The sequence below is a fragment of the Lutjanus erythropterus genome, chromosome 6 (assembly GCF_056507025.1).
Source record: "Lutjanus erythropterus isolate fLutEry1 chromosome 6, fLutEry1.hap2, whole genome shotgun sequence".
Lineage (NCBI taxonomy): Eukaryota > Metazoa > Chordata > Actinopteri > Lutjaniformes > Lutjanidae > Lutjanus > Lutjanus erythropterus.
Window position 1 is genome coordinate 33,279,812 of NC_139322.1, and position 19,700 is coordinate 33,299,511.

General features: G+C 40.7%; 1 protein-coding gene across 10 annotated transcripts; it reads right to left on the reverse strand.

Annotated features, from left to right (window-relative positions):
• Positions 1-1,393: 1,393 nt before the first annotated feature.
• csde1 (cold shock domain containing E1, RNA-binding) lies at positions 1,394-19,351 on the reverse strand. 10 transcript variants are annotated; one of them, XM_084721719.1, is made up of 24 exons: positions 19,195-19,351; positions 15,961-16,637; positions 14,657-14,924; positions 12,632-12,820; positions 11,799-11,997; positions 11,523-11,632; positions 10,510-10,596; positions 10,065-10,162; positions 9,896-9,977; positions 9,352-9,480; positions 9,104-9,229; positions 8,752-8,967; positions 8,474-8,614; positions 8,183-8,347; positions 8,007-8,018; positions 7,744-7,761; positions 6,625-6,732; positions 5,410-5,588; positions 5,186-5,298; positions 4,934-5,053; positions 4,651-4,829; positions 4,333-4,496; positions 4,063-4,195; positions 1,394-2,908 (listed from the first exon to the last, which is right to left on the reverse strand). In XM_084721719.1, the coding sequence occupies exons 3-24, from the start codon at positions 14,780-14,782 to the stop codon at positions 2,861-2,863; spliced, it is 2,742 nt and encodes a 913-aa protein (XP_084577845.1). In that variant the 5' UTR covers positions 14,783-14,924; positions 15,961-16,637; positions 19,195-19,351; the 3' UTR covers positions 1,394-2,860. The 10 variants fall into 10 exon arrangements, with proteins under 10 accessions (XP_084577845.1, XP_084577841.1, XP_084577848.1 ...); XM_084721715.1 differs by having other exon boundaries at positions 11,466-11,632; XM_084721722.1 differs by lacking the exon at positions 14,657-14,924 and having other exon boundaries at positions 11,466-11,632.
• Positions 19,352-19,700: the final 349 nt, after the last annotated feature.

Consider the following 19,700-nt stretch of genomic DNA (forward strand, 5'->3'; position numbering starts at 1 on the left):
CCCAGCAGTCTCAACCTTAAATTACATGCCCACGTCATGCTTATCTCAGACAGCTTTTTGCATGCAGTACAAATGTGTTATTTTCACCTTTTCTAAAAAATGGTGTATTTCAGTAATCCTGCGTTCTGGGGTCTCTAAACACTATTGGAGTTATATAAATTGGGTACGAGTTGAAAGCTGAGACTTCAGGATTTTTTAAACAATATAAAATGCTCTGCAGGAAGTAATACATTGTGTCTGATGTGTTCTTTTCTTCTTTAAAGTAAGTTCAAATACCTTGTTAAAATGGCTTAGTCTTCACCTGGCCTTCAATCAGTATTCAAAGAATCATGAATATGCAAACAGTCATTAGCATGAAATAGTAGACTTAATGCAGCTGTTACCAATGATACAATTTGATGTTCTGTTTCATTCAGGTCAAACAGAGTCTGCTGCTATTGTGCATGTTGGCTAATGGGAAAGGCTCTGATACAATAAATGGAATGGGACCTTAATTAGTATCATTATTATTTGGGTTCTTAAAGATTTTTACTATTGATATCTGGGTTCTAGATGATTTTTAGCGTTAATATCTGTGTTTTAAACACGTACATGTGGGTTCTTAACTATTTTCATCATTGATATTTCGGTTCTTGAAGCTTTTTATGATTGATATACTGGTTCTTAATGCTTTTTAAGCATTGATATCTGGGTCCTTAAACATTTTTAATGTTTATCTGGGTTCTTGACAATTTAATGCATGACTTACTGCACCTTCATGAAAGCAACGTTAACTTAAATACATTCTGAAGATTTCTCAAATGGCCTAAGGGTGGGACTGGACTGAAAGCTTTAAATGAGTTTCATGTCTGGACAATTTGTACTTTCTGCCAAGAGGCCTTAGTTGTTAATGTTTCTTTCTGTGGAGCACTCAAGTACGCATATACACTTTTGTATGTTCCTAACATCTGCAGGTTATTTCTTGCCCTCAAGTGATTGGTCCTTAGAGTGCAACATTGGTCTAAATAATGGATTTATTTTCACTGTTTATGCTTTGAGGGCATTTTATTCAGTCTTATGGGACAGTTCACCCCAAAAATCAAAAACACATTTTTCCCCTGGTCTATGGTGCCATTTATACATTTTGATTGTTTTGGTGTGAGTTGCAGAGTTAAGGAGATATCAGCCTTCTCTCCAATATAATGGCACTCAAGCACCAAAAGATGTTTAAAACAAAACAAAAAAAAAAACCCTCAACAGCAATGTCTCTTTCCAACAACCCTCACCCAGTTACTCAATATAATTCACAGACCCCATTAGGAGCAATTTCATGAGGGAACTATTTTCTTTCAAGTAGAAAATAAAGCAGTTCTGGTAGATTCTACTGAAGAAAGACAAATTACAAAACAACTCATGATTTTCATAAAACTTTAATTCAATTGTTTCATTCAAGACCATTAACAAAAGTACATGAGAACCTCTGTACGTGGTTCAACTGAAACCCGGTGATCTCCAAAATTGAAATTAATTTTGACTGTAACTTAATGTGCAGAGGCACAACAGCTCACCCACCACGTCTCCAGAGCACAATAACAGATATCCTGATTTTTAATGCTTTGTTTTTTTTAGACTGAATTTTCTAATACTTTACCCTTCTCCTTCTTTAAGTTAAATTTGTTTCGTTATATCTGAAGTTTGAACTTTCACTAAGAAAAAAAAGCACACATTACATACAGTATAGTTCAACCCACAGGTTTGGGATGCATATCAGTATTATTTCTACTAGAAAAAGAAAGCCACCCTAAGATTGTTCTGAATATTTTGGCGGTTGGCTGGGAACAGAGGATACATCTAATTTTTTGTTTGATTTTTTTTTCATTTTGCTTGTAGTTTTTTTAGGCACCTTATTCTTACTTAATTCAATATTAGCAGATTGAGTTTCAATGGAAAAAAGCAAAAATATGTGCAAGAAAAAAAAAAAAAAACATAGTATAAAAGAAATGCAGATATAAGATGCCACGAGGAATTCTGCACCTGGGAAAAATTGCTTAAGTGGAGCATGTGAATACCAAAAAGGTATCTAAAGGCTCCAGATTGGTGAAAGTAAATCCCATTAGATTAACTAGTTTGACATTCACATACATCTCACACACGCACACACACCATGCTTTCACTTCAGCTCTTCAATAAAGCATTTTAAAACTGCTCAAAAAACCGAGCAGAGAAGAATCCTCAGTTTAAGCTCGCACATAAGAGAAATATGATCCTCCTTATGGAGGGAACTTTGCTTTGCTTTATGCGTCTTGTAGGAAAGCATACAGTAGTGGAAACTTTACAATGAAATCATTTTAAGTTTCCATGGGTAAAGGAGCAAAAAATATGAGGGGAAAAAAAAAAAGGAGCAGATGCTCAAAGACATGCTAACAGTCACACTCGCTCACCCAGGCACACTACTGGACAGATTACAGGTGCAGAATTCCAGACAAAGCAGATTCAAAATATTGGGACATAGACAGCCACACAGTCATCACTCTGATTTAGAGGGACGAGACCCTCAGAAACAAATACCTCCGGTACACACTATGACTTCTAGGATACATCACACACGCACACACACACTCAGATCCATGTACACCGCAGTGTGGAACTCTGTATCAAGTACATCATACATGGGAGGCAGGGAACTGTGGAATGAGAAAAGTTCCCTCACAGGCATCGATGGGGACAAAGATTACACATGCCGATTACTGTATGTGTGTGTGTGTATGTGTTGTGTATGAATTTGTGTACAAGCATGTGTTAAATCAAATTCCCTTATCCCCTGCTGTTGCCCCTCAGGACAGCATCCCACCAACACCAAACAGGGCGGGCTCTGTATTGCTCAGTCAATGACACCGGGCTGGCGGGTCTTGCGCTCAACATTGAAGCCCTGTAATGGAGAGGACAGAAAAAAATTGTATCTTACATAAAATGAAAGAACAGAAGAGTAGTTTAAAAATACTGGTACATTAAAGTTTCAGAAAGGAAAACCTAAAATCAGATGAAATGTAAACTGCCATGGAAACACATCAGCCTATCATATCCCTAATGGACAGCATCATAATGGAGCATTCTACAAGTGATACAAATAAATAAAAACAACAAACAAAACAAATTCAACCTTTGATCTCCTGGTTTTAATAAGTCAATAAAAATTATGTCAATTTACAGAAATTAAACATTGTGATATTTTTTCCAGCTACATTGCTGAGCCCCATCTAGTAGCATTAATGCTAATGTTTGCCCAATCACAGCTGCTAATCTCACACACTTAGTGTTTTTGTAGCATGTTCACCATGTCAGGTTAAGAGGAGTTAAGTCTTTAAAAAAAATAAAAATTAAAAATAAATCATGTTTTTCCTTTTAGTGGTATTAAGAGGTTTATGGATGCCAAATATTTTTAACAGTTGAAGATTTTAATAAGTGAGCTGTTACATGTGACTACAGACACACCAACACAGCTGTGGACTACGATTATGGGCTGTATTTAAGCACCATTAAACTTTACGGTTTCCATGTTGTTGTGACTGAAACACTGGCACTTTAACATTGACTTTTTTGAGGGCTTTGATTCCCTGCACCATGAAAGAATTTAAGTAAGTGGTATACGTGTTGCCTCCAACTCATCAGCAAAAGTTTACCTTCTAATAAATCTAGTTGTATTAGATCATTGGGGCCAATTATTGATCGAGGTGCAGGAGTGCATACGACAACACTACAAGATTTTTCCATTAATGTGATGAGGTTCCTCGAGTTTTCCAGGTACTTTGCTGTGGCAGCACTGCAGCTGTCAGAAGCTAAACTGAGCTGCAACATAATCCTTATGAGCAAGAGTACATTCTCAAAGTATGCCCACTAAAAGGGCCTGTTTTACCACCAGGCTCAGTTTGTTACTTAGTGTTTGACAACATTATGTATATTTAATATTAAAAAAAAAAAAGTTAAAACTGATATCTGAAGCTATGATTTAATTGGTAATACATGGAACAGCAGCAGCTTTCACAGTACAGACGACATGTAGCAACAGGACAGTCTTGGTTGTACCTTTGAATTGTCAGGACCACGGGGCTGTCTTACAATGACCAGGCGAGGAGCACTGGCGTCGTCAAGGGTGATGCTCTTCAATCGGTTCACCAGACGATCAGGACGCGGAGTCACCACTGGTTTAGGCCCCTCGCTGTAACAGTCATGATGAATAATCAGTCTCAATGTTATGTCAATTGAACATGATATGAAACACACTGTATACTGCTAATTAGAATTTAACCAAAATGTAAGAGGTTCTACAGCCATTCACTGCACTGGAGTCCTTACCTGACTCTGCGTACGTTGCAGGCACTACATTTTCCTGTGCGTTGATTGAGGACAACTGAGAACTCCACCTCATCCCCAGTCTGGAGCTCCAGGCCATCTTGCACTTCTTTTACATGGAAGAACAGCTTCTTGCTCTCACCAACTTCATATGTGATAAAGCCAAACTGGAAGCAAAAAAAAAGACAACTTCAGGATTCAAATATGTCATTCACTCCAGGATAAGCTGTAATGCTGTAACAGTGACTTTCACACTGAGTTTTCGGATGCATGTCTTGCGATGAGCACTAATGAAACTGAAGACGAAGAACTGATCAGTACCTGGTCTTTGACACACTCCACCATGGCTCTGCGCTGAGGGACCACATTACAGGCCATCTTCTGTCCAGTTTGGGCAACTGTGCAAACCTGGAACTTCACAACTTCTCCTTTCTGCAGACAATCTGCTTTGTTTGCCATTCCCATGATTCCAAAGGGATAATTCTGGCCTTTAGTTCCACCTGAAACAACCAGAGCGGCACGACAGTCAACATCAATTTAATTTTCCCAAGAAAAACAGTGTTCTTTAAAAATTTTGTAAGTCCCATCATAGTTTAACACCAACCTTCCTCTGTTACTTCAATAAGCCCTTGGTATTCTGTCTGGGAGGGGTCCACACTGCGTAAGGGACGGATAATCTTCCCCATCATCACGGTCGTACTAACATCCTCACCAATGCCATTCACTGAAAGTGGAGAACAGTGGATTTCACACATCTTGTGTTTAGAAGCACTCCCACCTACACTGCCATGTCAACAAACATTACAAATGCTGTATGAACAAAGTAAACTAAATGGCAGAATTAAACCTTTCGTACCTGCAGCCACTTTGGTAACTTTTTCAGCACTAACTTTGTTTCCTTTTCCCTTGGAGAGAGTGTACTCCACAGTGTCACCCAGCTCCAAGTTCTCCAGCTCTCCGCACATTTCACTGAGGAGAAACCAGAGATACACTGAGACTTGGATATAAAATTCAGACCTTGGATACCATTAATAAATAAATCAGCAACCAACTTATCCAAAGGCAGATGAAAATCTTCACCTGTAGTGAAAGAAAATTTCCTGGTCATGATTTGCTGTCTCAATGAAGCCAAAGTTGTCCTTCAGTGTGGCAACAAATCCATGCAGTCTCTTGGCATTGGAGGCGTTGCGGTTTAGGACCCTGATGGAGACAGCACTCTGCTGGCCAGTTCGCTTCACTTCATTGATGGAGAACTCCACCTAATGGACAAATGTATTAATGTCACATATTGGTGGAAAACAAAGGAAACAATCAGCTTGAAGCTACCAAGTCATCGCTGCAAGCTATGGAAAGCATTTTCTGTCAGTAGGATGGGGAATTGGATCCTGCAAGTCAATAAAATGAGAACAAAATAATGATTTAGCTACTTAGTTTGCTTATTTTGTGATACCAAGTCCTTATTTTGAGAAAGCTTGTCATCATGACCTACAGCATCTTTTTTATCCCCATCACATGGGCAGAAATGAGCTTCCATAGAAAACACTGCTACAAAAGGTCTGTTCTAGCAGCAGCATTTGTCTGGTATAGGGAGCAGACTTCATTATGCCCACCTATTCAACAGTGTCTGCAAGAGTTGGAATCATTACATCAATGTGAAAGTCCTTTTAAAGGAAAAATTTACATTTGAATGACTGAATGAATTACTATTTCGAACATAAGACAAACAAAACTAGAGTAACTGTGTCAGAAAAGGAGTAGGTAGAAGAAAAACTTAGATTTTTTTCTCACCTGTCCTCTATTAACTCATATCATGACATGTAATAGCACAACAATTTAATTATAACCAAATATAACATACAAACAAACTACACCATAGATTTATTTATGACCCAAATATCCACCCAGAATTAAAAGTGAAAAAAAAAAAACAAACCTTTGTCATCCCTACATGTCACAAAAATCTTTGTAGATTTGGGATTTGCTTAAACCCATTCCACAAATCCACCCAACAGACTGAAATACACGCCGATCTTTGTTGGACAAGCAGACTGTTAATTAAATTATAACCCTCCTCTGCTGTCACATAACCTTTTTTGAATATTGCCCAGTACTGAATATCTTACTTTGAGCATAATTAGGGCAGTTTTAAAACTGACCAGATCCATGAACTTTAATGCATGGGACTTTAAAATAGCGTGCTCCATATATCCCACATTATTACTATCCTGATTGCTCGCGACCCTTTACACCATCTTCATTTGATTCTCCATCAATAGTGCAGTGTCACTCAGATACCTTGTCTCCAACCTGTGGGTGACCTCCTCCCTCCAGGTCCTTGGTGTGGTATGGCACAGTGAGCTTCACTCCACAGTCTTCATATGCAATAACTCCTTCTTCAGCTTCCTACAGAGAGTGTAACACATCAAATGTACATCATCATTCTGGTGAGGAGCGTCACTAATGGTTGATCCAGCTGTTCCCCAGCCAAGGTCAGTTGTCTCAATGCTGCACCGTTTTCGAAACTTGTGAAACCCATCAATGTCTCAACTGATTCAATCAGATGATTTAGGAGTGTATTAGATGACTGAGTGCAGATGGTCTACACAAGCATACGAGAGGCACCTGTGTGTGTATTACATCATGTGGTAGCAGCCTACTTGGTTAGCATCAGGCTAGTCTACTGCAATAGCGCTGAGTTACAGCCTACAATGTAGGGCTGCATAATTACCCAACTAATGGGAACAGTTCTGCAATACTCTGTCCAGTTATTTACAGTAATAACCCCCATTGGGGCACAATATTTACTGGTGTTATCAATGTTAGACATCAAGTCCAACAAAAGTATTTAGTGTTAGTACTTAGTGTGGTTCTTCATAAATGCCCCCCTAGTATCAACAGAACTGGCAGAAAAGTCTGGCACCAACCAGAGTGTATAGGATGGTAATGTATAATGTAACGACTCTTCTTTATGAGCTTCCTTGCATCATCACAGGAAATGGACTATTTTATGCTTCTTAATCTGTTGTGGTCTTGTTGCAACTTCAATTACTAGTATTGGTTTGAACGCAAAAATATTCAAATACGTTGAATGTAAGTGTCTAACAAGGACCAAGCAGTAATGAGACAGATATTTGATTAAATGACTAATCAGGTGCTGTTTTCATCATTTAGGAAGTTCCAAAAGAAAATGATTCTTATAGAATGATGGTCTGTATTCCTTTTGATACTTAACTGTTCCCAAAAACATATTACTAGTTGGGACTACCATTCAATCATTAATTGTGCAGCCCTACAACACACTGAATCAGTGACAGAGTCCATGTTTCTAAGGGTTAATTGGTGATCAAACACCATGCTGTCAAATAGAGGAGGTAAAGGAGGCAAACAGCTGGTCAGAGGCCTGCAAAGACTAACCTTTTCTACAACTTTACCCTTAAAAAAATAAGAGAGACAGACATCCATTAGACAGCAAGGCTTGTCAACGTCACACTTGTAAATACAGTAGTCTTACACTGAATTATTTATCGATTGGTGACTTCTTGTTCATCTAAGCTCTAGAAATCCAAGCGGTTATCTCTTACACTAAATGTTAGTGAAATGTACAGAAACTATTGATATGAGAATGTTTGGCGTTTTCATTTTTTGACGTGGCTTCATGCAGAAGGTCTAAGTCCTACCTTGTCTTTTTTCTAACCAACAAGGAGCATGAACAGGACGAAGTCATTGGAGGAGAAAGCAAAGAGGAAAATTAGAACTAAAACAAAACTGAGGAAGAAGGGTAGATAGTGTGGACTGGGGGTGGTCTACAAGGCTATTGGTTTTTAATATTTGTAATAACTGTGCACTATGGTACCTTCTCCTTGCCCTTTGTGGGACTGACATTTTTGTTGGGGGTTGCCACAACTTCCTTCTCGACCACGCCCACAAAGCGCTGCTCAGACTGTGTATGGAAGGACACTGTGCCTTTGGGCAGCTTCTTGATGCGCACTGCGTGGTTCCTCTGAGCTGACAGCATATCCTGACAATGATGGGACACGTACTTTTAGTTTTAATAACAAAAACATTTAAAATGTGCCTGTTTGAGGAACAATACAGGATACTGTATACAGAAAACTTTTGTGAAAAGTTTATAAACAGGACCTACAGGCACAACAGTGAACTCCACTTCATCTGAAATGTGCAGTTGGCTCTCCTCTAGAACTTCACTGAAATGAAAGAACATCCTGGCATCCCGATCCACACACTTAATGAAGCCAAAGCCATCGCGTATAGCCGCAATCACCCCCTAGGAAAAGATTGTGTGGCACAAAGGTGTTTAGTTCAGTGACTGTCGCAGCCCCCTCCAGTCATTTTTTCCATTTCTGTAATGGATATAATTAATTATTGAAAATCACATTGATTTATTCTTTATGTTATCCTCACCATTTCACGTGTCTCCTTGGTAAAGTTGAAGGTGTCTGGGAGGATGTCGATGTTGGTAGCCCTCTCCAGCTTGTCTCTGCGGTCAGTGGAGATGTTGAACTGTATGTGATCTCCCTCCAACAGGGTCACCTTGGACTTAGTGTCCTTCTCGCCGAATGGCAGTTCTTTGTCAGTGAAACCAATCCGGGCACTGATACGACCTGGTAGAGGATCGTTCTGTGGAAGCAGGAAGGAAAAGACATGTGAAAGTTGTTCGTTACATTCTGGGTCACAGCTGCCTGCCTGCTTTTACTGCCAAAGCCTCTTTACATACATTAAAATTAAAACTTGTCAGACTTTTAAATCTACTTGCCTGGTTTTTGGTGGGAACCTTGGGAATGACCTTGACGACAGTGCCTTCGAACTGCTCAATACTGATATCTTCAAAGATGACTGTTCCTTGGGGGAGCAGCCTCACATCTGTGGCTACCTCTTTACCCTGTGGCCCAAAGAACAAAAAATTCAGGTAGGTCAGTCCAGGCTTAACAGTGTCCACATTGGTCAAAAGTGGATCTAACAAAGGTTAATCAGGTTTTTGTAGTTGAAAATCTTAACACCTACATTTCTGTCTTTAATGGTGAACTCAACGTCATCTCCAGCCTGCAGAGCCTCCAGATCACCCTTAAACTCGCTGTAGTGAAAGAAGATCTCTTTCACCACATCAGCCCTCTCAATGAATCCAAACGCCTCCTGAAAGACAAAACATGGTTCAAGATAACGGATACATCGACACGTCACTCAAAGTGGAAGCTCCAGGGCCAGAGTTCAGTGAGTTACTTTATGTGACTAACAGAAGGATTGGCAAGTGTTACAGAAAGGTTGTTCACATTCATGGTCTAAATATATAATGAATTTGAGTTAGTATTTCATCAATTCATCTGTATGGTGGAAATCGTGGCACAGAACCAGATACAAGTCACATTAACCAAAATTATATCTACAGCAGATCTGTTTGGTACAAACCAGCAAGGACAGGAAAAGTGCATAGCTACTTTTCCTCAACCATTTTGGACAGTGCATTTAGTTTTGTGAAGTCAGCCATCATAAAGCAAAATAACTACTACAAAAGAAGACAAGTCAATGTGATAATATGAACAGCCCTTACCTTTGTAGCACACACCACACCCTGGCACCTCATTTGCTTTTTCTTCACAAGTTGAATATTACGAGCACTGACTGCACCAGTACTGAAACACAAAAGCAGAAAATGTGATTTCTTTTTAAAGTGCAAGCTGGAATTATAGAGACAATAGTGCCATAGTATAGAGACTTACTGCTTGTTGGTCTCCATGTAAAAGCTGACTTTGTCGCCCGTGTCCAGGTGAATATTACCCTCCACATCATCAGGGGTGTAGGTAAGATAAAACACTTCCTGTGGAATGGCACACCATGGTTAAACTTTGTTTAAAAGGGTTTAGGACACAAATATTAACCCTTCTACTATTTCACAATCAAGACCAGCAATTAAGTAAGAATACATTTATATTAAGGACAGACAGCAATGTGCAGCAGATACTGTTAATGATATACAACTATATGCTGTCCAATGCTGAAACATGGAAACAGATGTAAGGAGGCATTTAGCAAACCCAGCAAAGCACTAAAGGGGTAACTGAGTGATGTCTGTACAAAATTCTCCTACGTGGAAGAATGAAATTTTAGTTCAACATTCTGCCTTTCACTGATGAACCATGCTGTAATCCATGACAATTTTCTTACCCCATTTCTTTCATAACAAACACTACCAGTGGGCACCTGGCCAGGGGCAGACTTTCCATCCAAGTGCACAGGGATTGCTGAGACAACCTGCGGAAAAGGAGGAAATTGCAAGTGGAGGCCATTAACAAAATGTTATTCAAATCGTAGGTCAAACATTCATTATAATAATGTAGCCCAATTAAAATATTCCTGGACATGTGATGGATGAAATGGCCGAGTTTCAAATGTCACAGTAACAAGTATATATCAAGTGTCACAGATGTGGTGCACCATCCACAGGTTAGATTCAGTATGAAATCTGTATACACTGTCAGGCCTCTAGCATGTTGATGACCTGACTCAACAAGTGAGTGAGTGAGTGAATCAGTACAAGCGTGCTGCTTTTTGAAGTCAAATTGTGCTCTGCATGGAGACTCAGATTTATTATGTGTCTGCATTACAGGACAAGTGGCATCACTTGCACTTTAGGAATTGTACATCACCAATGAGCCGAGCACAACAGTTGGCCATGGCATGGCTCTGCCTTCCCCTGCTGAGCTCAACTTAATGATGCAGCAGTCAGGCTCATTGACTCTTTACATATGTGTACCAGAATGGTTGATGTAAGATTTGTTTTAGTTTGTGAGACTGACCAAATGAGCTACATTAGTTGCTGTGAGCATTCACAGAGAAATTAACATGCCTGTTGGGCAATCTCATTGATCACTTGACCATATTTGTTCAATAGACATTCTACAGCTCCAGCAAACATGCATGTCAACACAACTAGCCAATCTGAAATCCTAACTATTGCAAATCCTGAAGGAGAATGTTCTTTAATTTGGATTGGGGGGAATAAGAGGGGGGAATCAAACATCCTCCGCCCTCCCACCCCCTCCCCAAAAAACACAATGGTCCATATAAATGTTAAGTTGACAGACAAGGACAGAACCAAAAATAAAATGGTGTTCCTTAACTGGATGAATATAACCATGCAGCACAGTAAAGGGATAGGCGTGCAGGTCTGGCCCCACCTGGCCCGAGATGCGCTCCTCTGGCAGCACCTCTGGCTTTATCTTTAGCAGCTTCACTGCTATGGGCTTGCCAGTGCGCCTGTCAGAGGATACCTCAAACTCTACATCATCTGAGGAGACAGAAGCAGAAGAAAATTAGAATTAGAAAGTTACCACATTCTGTTTATATTTTCACAGCATCCCAACTTTTTTGGAATCAGAGTTGTCGCTTCAGTGTTTTTTTCATAAGGCAAGTTCTACAGTTTAAGTATTTATGATTTGTCCATGTCCTCTCACCTCCTATTTTAAGCTCCTGCAGGTTGCCATTGTACTGGGAACAGTGGAAGAAGAGACGAGCCTGACGTTCGGAGCACTGAATGAACCCATAAGAAGTCAGCAGTTTCTCCACCACACCGGTTTCTCTAATGCCAGGCCCTGTGCCGTTGGCGTATGCAGTGTGTCCATTGTTATGGAGCATGCCTGGATCAAAACTCATCTGGGGAGGATGAGAAGAAAGTGTTAAAATACATCCAGTCGTGGATCAACATGAAACAGACAAAGGAGAAAAAAACACAGAGGCTGCAGTTTAATGCAGTGTTTGATGCCAACCTCAAACAAAACACTTAAAACATGCAGGTAGAGCAAACTTCAGAGGAAGTGGGGAGGGGAAAAAAAGCAAAAGTAAATCTACATAAGAGTCTTCTGGCGTGATCTGGTCATCAACAACATCACCGACAATGCCTGGACAGAATGTCAGAATAATTTATACCACTGACTGGAAAACTTGACACAATAAAAACACCATTTGGCACTTCCTGGTGTCATGCACTTAAAGTTGAAATTCACTCAATTTGTCAAGTGACTTTAGTCCCACATCACCTAAGCACAAACAAAACTTTGCAGAAATTCCATGCAATTCTGGTTAGATAGTTCACACACTGTTCACCTCCATCTACCAATCACTGATTATACTGAAATATTTATACAAACTCACATCGAAATCTGCCACTACATTCTCTTGAACTTGTTCACGCAACAACAAACCATGCTGTTAGCAAAAGTCACATGACACAACAGCAGCTCACAAGGCTGTTAAGTCAGTGTGGGCACCGCCGAACATGCCCTCTTACTGATCTCTGATACAATGGAGTCCGCCTGTGTTTTTTACTTCCTGGGTGTGGATGGCAAGACATGGAGGAGGAGCGGGGGATGGGCATGGGACCAGTAGAGGTGGATGGGGTAGAGCCAGTGTTTCGAGCCACTGGAGGTTCAGAAGAGCCTCTTTCCATTTCTGACACTGGGGCTAGGACTTTGATACACTGTTGGGAGGAGGCAATAGCTTTGAGAAGGAGCTGTCATATCATTTAGTTTTTTTTTTTTTTTAAACTTACTCTTATCCAGATATTAGGGCTGCTCCCTAGCAGTTGGTTAGAAGTTAGAAGAATCTTAGTCTACCAAGTTTTTATTTATACATAAGTTGCAGAAAAAAAAAAAGACAAACAAAAAAACACCTCAAACTCCAGTTGGGAGCTGCACCGTGCTGTTAGGCCAAGGACAAAAAACTATCAGGGGAACACAGACTTTTTCACTTGTTGTAACATTATTGTCACTATCAATAAGGTGTACTTTTACTTAACTGTAAGCAAAGGAGCGTTTCGTTAGTTTACAGAGCTTTGGACCACTGGGAGGTGGGGGGCCAATGAACCAGGCTCCGCAGCCACTGAACTGGTCCGTAGCTGCCATTAGCTCTTAAGCTTGCTTAACGGTCCTCTTAGTCTGGGAGCAGTTTGACCAGGACCCTGACTCCGGGGATGATGAAGAGATGGTAGATATCCATCGTGTTGACAGGTCTGCAAGTGTTTGCTTTTATTTATTGGGAAATTATTTATTAGTGTGGTTTAGACAACTAGACTTATGTGATGTTATACTGCGTGGAAATAAATTAATAAAATGTTCAGTCTCCTTGCTGGTTGTTCAGACATATTCAGAAGCATTTAATAGGCAGCTCGCTTCCTGCCCCAAAAATCTCCAAATCTCCATCAGAAACATGCAATGACTAGTTGACTAAGAAAATCTTTTGTCGGGAGCAGCCCTACCAGATATCACAAGTGTTTATTATGCTAAACCAGTTGTTTTCAAACATTCAGGTATTATATCCTGAATTCTCTACTTGACCTTGGTAATCCACCGATATTTCATAGAGCAACCAGTGCTGCCCATGCACCAACTTTTGGAGATCCAACATTTATATATTTCACAGTATCACAGCAATATATTCCATGTTCCTGCGAACAAATCTTTCTACTATGCCATTTTATATTTTAGCTCATCACAACCACCACCACTCCTCCTCAGCTCCTGTGAGAAAACACCAAAACACCAGGGTGAAAGCCATGAGGCCACTCAGTAACAACAGATCTGCTACAATCTCACATTTCAACATCTATCAGCAGCACTAATAAGTGGCTGAAAATGCTATCACATTCAAACAGGTATGGGTCTACAGAGAAGGTAGACTAGAAACTGAAAAGATCAACCAACCTATTTGCGCAGCCAGTTAAGGGGAAGTGGTTTAAGTGCAGTGTCGCAAATATTACTTGGGCTCAAGTAAAATAAAACTACGGAAGATGGAGAATCCAAAGATGTAAATGACAGGTCAAATAGCGGTGCATCTAAAGTGGACAGAGAGTTTGTGATGGGTTATGGGTTATGAGGGGGGTCCCAGAGCAGCCTCTTCTGTTAGGCCCTGTACTGCACTATCAAAATGAGTTACACTTAACATTTTTTTCCAAGGGACCAACTGGTATGTTGTTTAGCTTGTACTTGTTGCCATGATTTGAGTGAAGTTACATACCAGCATTAATGTAACCCAACATGATTTGTCTGTGTCATGACCCGACTAAGGTTTTACCGAATTGTGACGCACAGTACAATTGAGAAAAAGAAAAAAAAGGCTCTTGAGAATTTGTGAAAAGCGGTAAAGTTCTACACCCCTCACCCTGCAACCATATAACTGAGTAGAGGCTAGTCTCGGGAGCCCGAAAAAGGATGAAAGAGGTTAGGCCATTCACAGCAGAGAGATGCAGGGCAAGGTGGGTGGATGGGTGTTCGATGGGGTGGGGCACGTAGAAAAGAGGTGGGAAGGTGGAACTTACGGATCGGCCATATGGCGACAGGCTGAGTCCGACAGGGGAGGTGCTGCTCAGGTCAGCGCTAACAAACGCGGTGGGTGGCGACGCAGGCAAGGTAAACTCAACAAAGCCTTTCCAGGGGCTGCCCATATTTTCCCATAAACTCGGAGCAAACTTGCTTGAGCACTTGCTGAACTTGATTACTTGTTTGATTTTTTTTTTTTTTTTTGCTTGACTGTTAAGTACTATTTTTTTTTTTATGTAACCACCCAAATGATACACCGCTGGATGTCTGCAAGGGTGAAGAGAGGAACAAACATAACGGGTAAGGCAGATAGGTCAGCCAGTGTGCCAAGTGTCACAAACAAAGGAAAATAGCTGTGGGCTTGTATCCCCCAGAAAAGGCAAAAATCAGGGAGGCTATGACTTGAAAACGACAGAACAGGAAAAGGTGCGGGCTGGGTGTGGGAGAGGCAATCAAATCATTCTCAAACTGAATTGAATAACCAGTTTAACAGTTTTGTGGTGGTAGCAGTTCAGTTCAGCTGGCTTGTGTGAAGCTTACAGTTGTCTTTAGCAAATGGCAATGTAGAGGTCACTGACATGATATAATCAAACCTTCAGCTCAGTATCACTTATCACACTCATTCCACTTGAGGAACGTTTAATCATTTGCAAAGAGCTGAGAGCGCCCACATTCTGGTTAAAGGTGTGCTAATCAGTGTAATCAGCAGAACTACCATTTGAAAATTGAGCAACCCAAACTAAATGATGAGGCCACAGATCCAGATAGAGTTCGAGGGTGCAAAATTAAGTTTTGTCCACTACCAAGTAAGTGTTCAAATTTTACCAGCCACTCAATAGATTACCCTTGTGTTTTGGCTGGTGAGTGAAGTAAATCTTCCAAACACCTGCATGTTTTACCACCAATTTGGCTGGTGGCGATTTTGTGCCCTGTTTATCAAAGCCAACAAGGAGGACAAATGCTTTGCTTTGTGTTCAGTGATAAAAAAGAAAACAACCTCTGCATTGCTGTCCAACATCAGCGCAGCTGGCCAAACTGAATCAGAATTGAGACTGTTCCCCAATCTGTATTTATACACATTAACCCAATATGTGCAGATGAACAAACAGGGAATTTAACAAGTTTCTGAGTTCCACCCAACTTGCAGTATAAAATTTACCAGGGAACAATTTTCAGCATACTGGGGGGAGGAAATCATTCAAAACATGACAAATGACATCATAAATGACTAAACAATTAAACAGTACAGTTGTTGTTAATAACATAGGTCTCATGTTATGAAGGGACTACAAGTGAGACCCACCTTTATTCTTCGTCTTGAATCTTGTAATTCTCAGGATCTCTGTCACTATGCAGTTCCTGCAGATCTCTTCACGCACACAGTTGAACACACACACTTGTTACAGGTTTCTGGCACAAGTTCTAGATGGTTGCATAAAGCAAAAAAGGGGGGAAATCTAGCTCAAAAAAGGCAAACGCAGGTGCAATAACACTGCTTAGAAAAAAATACAATGAAAACAGTGTGAGGGAGTAGAGGGAGGGAAAGACGGGGGGAACTATGGGGGGGAGAAAAAAAAAAACTAGCAGATAGCAGCCCACTCCACACCCCGGTGGTGAGTCGGTGGTGTGGTGAGGATGAGGAGGGCTAGGAGCAGCGTTGGGACGTGTGCTTTGTCAAAGCTGTTGAGTAGGCACAAACTTCTGGTTTCAGATCAAGTTATTATCTTCTCAGAATATGCTTGGGCATTGGATTGCTTCTCTTCAGCGTTTCAATTGGGCTGATGTGCGTCTTCTTTGGTCGTTTCAGGATTTGGTTACTTCTCGCGTTTTTAAACCCTTGAAGTGATCCTTTTTTTCCTCGTGTGTCTTCGGCGTTGCAACTTTGCTTGTTTTGGGAGGTTTATCTTCAGTTTCTTTGTTATGATCTGAACTTGAAGCAGTTGCGGATGGTACAAAAATTCAGTTCCGTTTCACTTCATACTGTTGAGGAAAAGCAGAATTGGTTAGCTGAGCAGAATTAATTACTTTAACTTGACCTTAAGCTGATTAACAGCAACTTCACATTTAAAACTTTTAGAATTTACACAAAAATTAACAAGGGCTTTAAGAGTCTGCAGTGAGGCAGAGATTAAATTACACTGTCAAGTGATAAAATTTCACATTTTTCTGTCACGTGAACAGCAGTTCTAACCCTGAGAACCAGTAGCTTTAAGTTTTGAGAACACTAGATTCTTTGCCCCCAGACTCACAAGTATAAAAATAGGTTTTCCTCAGATGCCTCTGGATACAGCCCACAATGCAAGGCAGCTGACTAGCAGGCAAGAGCTGTGGATCAACAAGTCCTTGTGCATACTTTCAGCTTGAGGCCATGATATTTAAGTTGGAGCACATACTGTGTGTGTGTAAATGTTGCTTAAGTTATTTAGAAACTCAGAAACCAATCTCAATCAGTAGGTTAGAGCACAGTGTTGTTGACCTAAATACACTGCTTTGAAAACAAGCTGGGTGAGCCAACCCGGGGACACATGATATCTATTCTGCTGTGACTGTTGCAATACCTCCCATCCCAGTTCCCAGAAGATTAAAATATAATGTAATAAAAATATTCAACTGGATTCCTAGAAGTAAAGAGGGGGCTTTTTTTGAATGAGCCTCCTTGGCATTCAGATCCAAATGTCAAATCCAGATGAACTAACAAGCACTTCAGTTCACTTCTATTTCTTTTTTATTTGTAACACTTTATAATGGATATTAGACCCACGGGATCTAAGCTGTACAGACTGCCATCTATACAAAAAGGACTCATTTATCACAACATGGGTTGATTAAGTGGGTTAAAGGTTATGAGCAGTGAAGAGAGACGACTCCAGTGAAAACAACCTTGGAGAAGATGGGCTTTTCTTCTCCCCTTTTTTCAGCTTTGGTGACGCAGAAAGAGAAAACAGTCCTCCCACTGAACCACCAGCACCGATTGGCCGTTTCAGCACTTTCTCGGGAGTAGTAAACTAGAGTTTAGCTCGCTAATCATTAAACAAATAATAGGAACCCAGTTCCATTCACGACAGAACGACTAATAAATCAACGAATATCTCGAGCTTTAACACGACGGTGCGGCCCTAGTCTGGGCCCGTACAACAGCCGCCCTGACAGGACCAACCATGTGACTTCCAGCAATCCGCCATCCTCAGCTGGAACTGCTAATGTGGCCTGATCCAACACGTTGCGGCATGCAACGCTATCGAAAACGTCACATCTACAGTATGCTAGCAAGCTAATTTTACAACACATGCCACACTAAAATACGCCGCCAAACCCTTCAATATCTGTCAGTTTTCGCCGTTTTACTGTTAATTAGCCAACATAACGCAGTTCTCGGAAACAGTTGCGCACAAATTGCATCATCTTTAATGACCTTGTGTGGACAAACAGAGCCAGACAGATTAGCATCTCGCTAACGCTAAAGTCGTAAACAGCTAATACAGCCGATACCCTCGGGCGTTTCCTACTTTGAAAATGGAAATTAATTCACTGCGACATTGTCATTATACAGTACGCCACGAGTTAAGCTAGCTCAAATAGCAAATAGGGCATTTTTACTTATTTGGTTGTTATCACACGTACGTCTGTTCGGAAACTTTGCGGAAAACACTCGTTAGTGTCATTATTGTGCAATAAAACCATGCTCCATTTAAAAAAAATGCAATTTTAAAGTTTGTTGGTTTATTCTAGGATGTATAAACTTGGTATAAAATCATTTGAGGTTTGCTACAAAACAATGGGCTGTTCCGACGTACTCGGCAGCCATGTGATCAAGGAGGATAACTTCATTTTACTATAATCATACTTTGTTAAAGTGGATAGCACCACGCACTCCCCCTGACATCGTGTAATTTGGGTGAAATTTTATTGAACATACAAAGCACAGTTCGGAATGATCGATATGAAAAGGACCAAACCTTTAACATTCGCTAGTTATTATACGGTATAGATAAGGTTATGCCTGAAACTGAAAATATATATAATAAACATAATTATAATAGCCAGTAACTGCCTTTATTCCCTTAACACACCGAAAACAAAAAGATAACCTTATCTGAGCTAACGGCACGAGGACGGGACAACAAAGAAGCTACGACAAGCGATCGGTGACTCGTGCTACGTTCTAACCAGTAACCGCGTCTGTCACTATTGTTTAACAAACGTATGTCAGGTGAGTGCCATTTCTCGGGGACATTGGGACACATTACAAAAACACCTGTTTATTCGAGCCCTTAACGATGTTAATAGGCAGTTCAAAAATGCTAAGCGGCTAATAGCAGCTACAGTTCGCTAGCATGCTACTGGACTGTGTGGTGATTTATGGTGAGGAAAAACACGGCTGCCCCCACCCAGGCCCGAGCTCTGCGTATGACTAAGCGCAGGATAAACCGTTCAATTCTAAAGACCCGCTGGATAACAAAGCTAAAATGCCTTACTGACACATTTAAGACAAATGTTTAAATTGTTATGTGAACCAATAAAATTAACGAAAACTCACCCCAACAGCTTTCAGCACTGTCACCAGCGCCGCTAGAAGCAGCACGGCACATTACGTAGTGATTAAGGAGGCGGCTACCGCGATATTTGACAGCGTTTGGGCAACCAAAGAGCATAAAAGGAGAAGAGGGTCCACTGCCACGCAGCTGCTCACGAGAAGGCCATAGGGTTATCTCGCAATAATCGATGGGAGACTAGACGTAGCAGTAGAAACAATTGAAGTATTTATTCTAACTTGCTATCTGCGCTCGAAAGTCGTGTCACTGGAAATATAGTAATCAGTATGTCACTGACTGGTCCTAGACACTTGAACACAACACGTTTCTCCTGTTTAGTCGCCTGACAGTGACGTTTCTCCTCATACAGTAGGGTTTCTGAGGCCACACGTTGCAACTTGGGGGATGCGTTTAAAAATGAACTCGATCGGAGGGGAAATGACACCGCAATGCTACTCTCCTTACTCAAATATTAATCATTGTACCTGTGTTGACTCGAAATGCCGGTAAA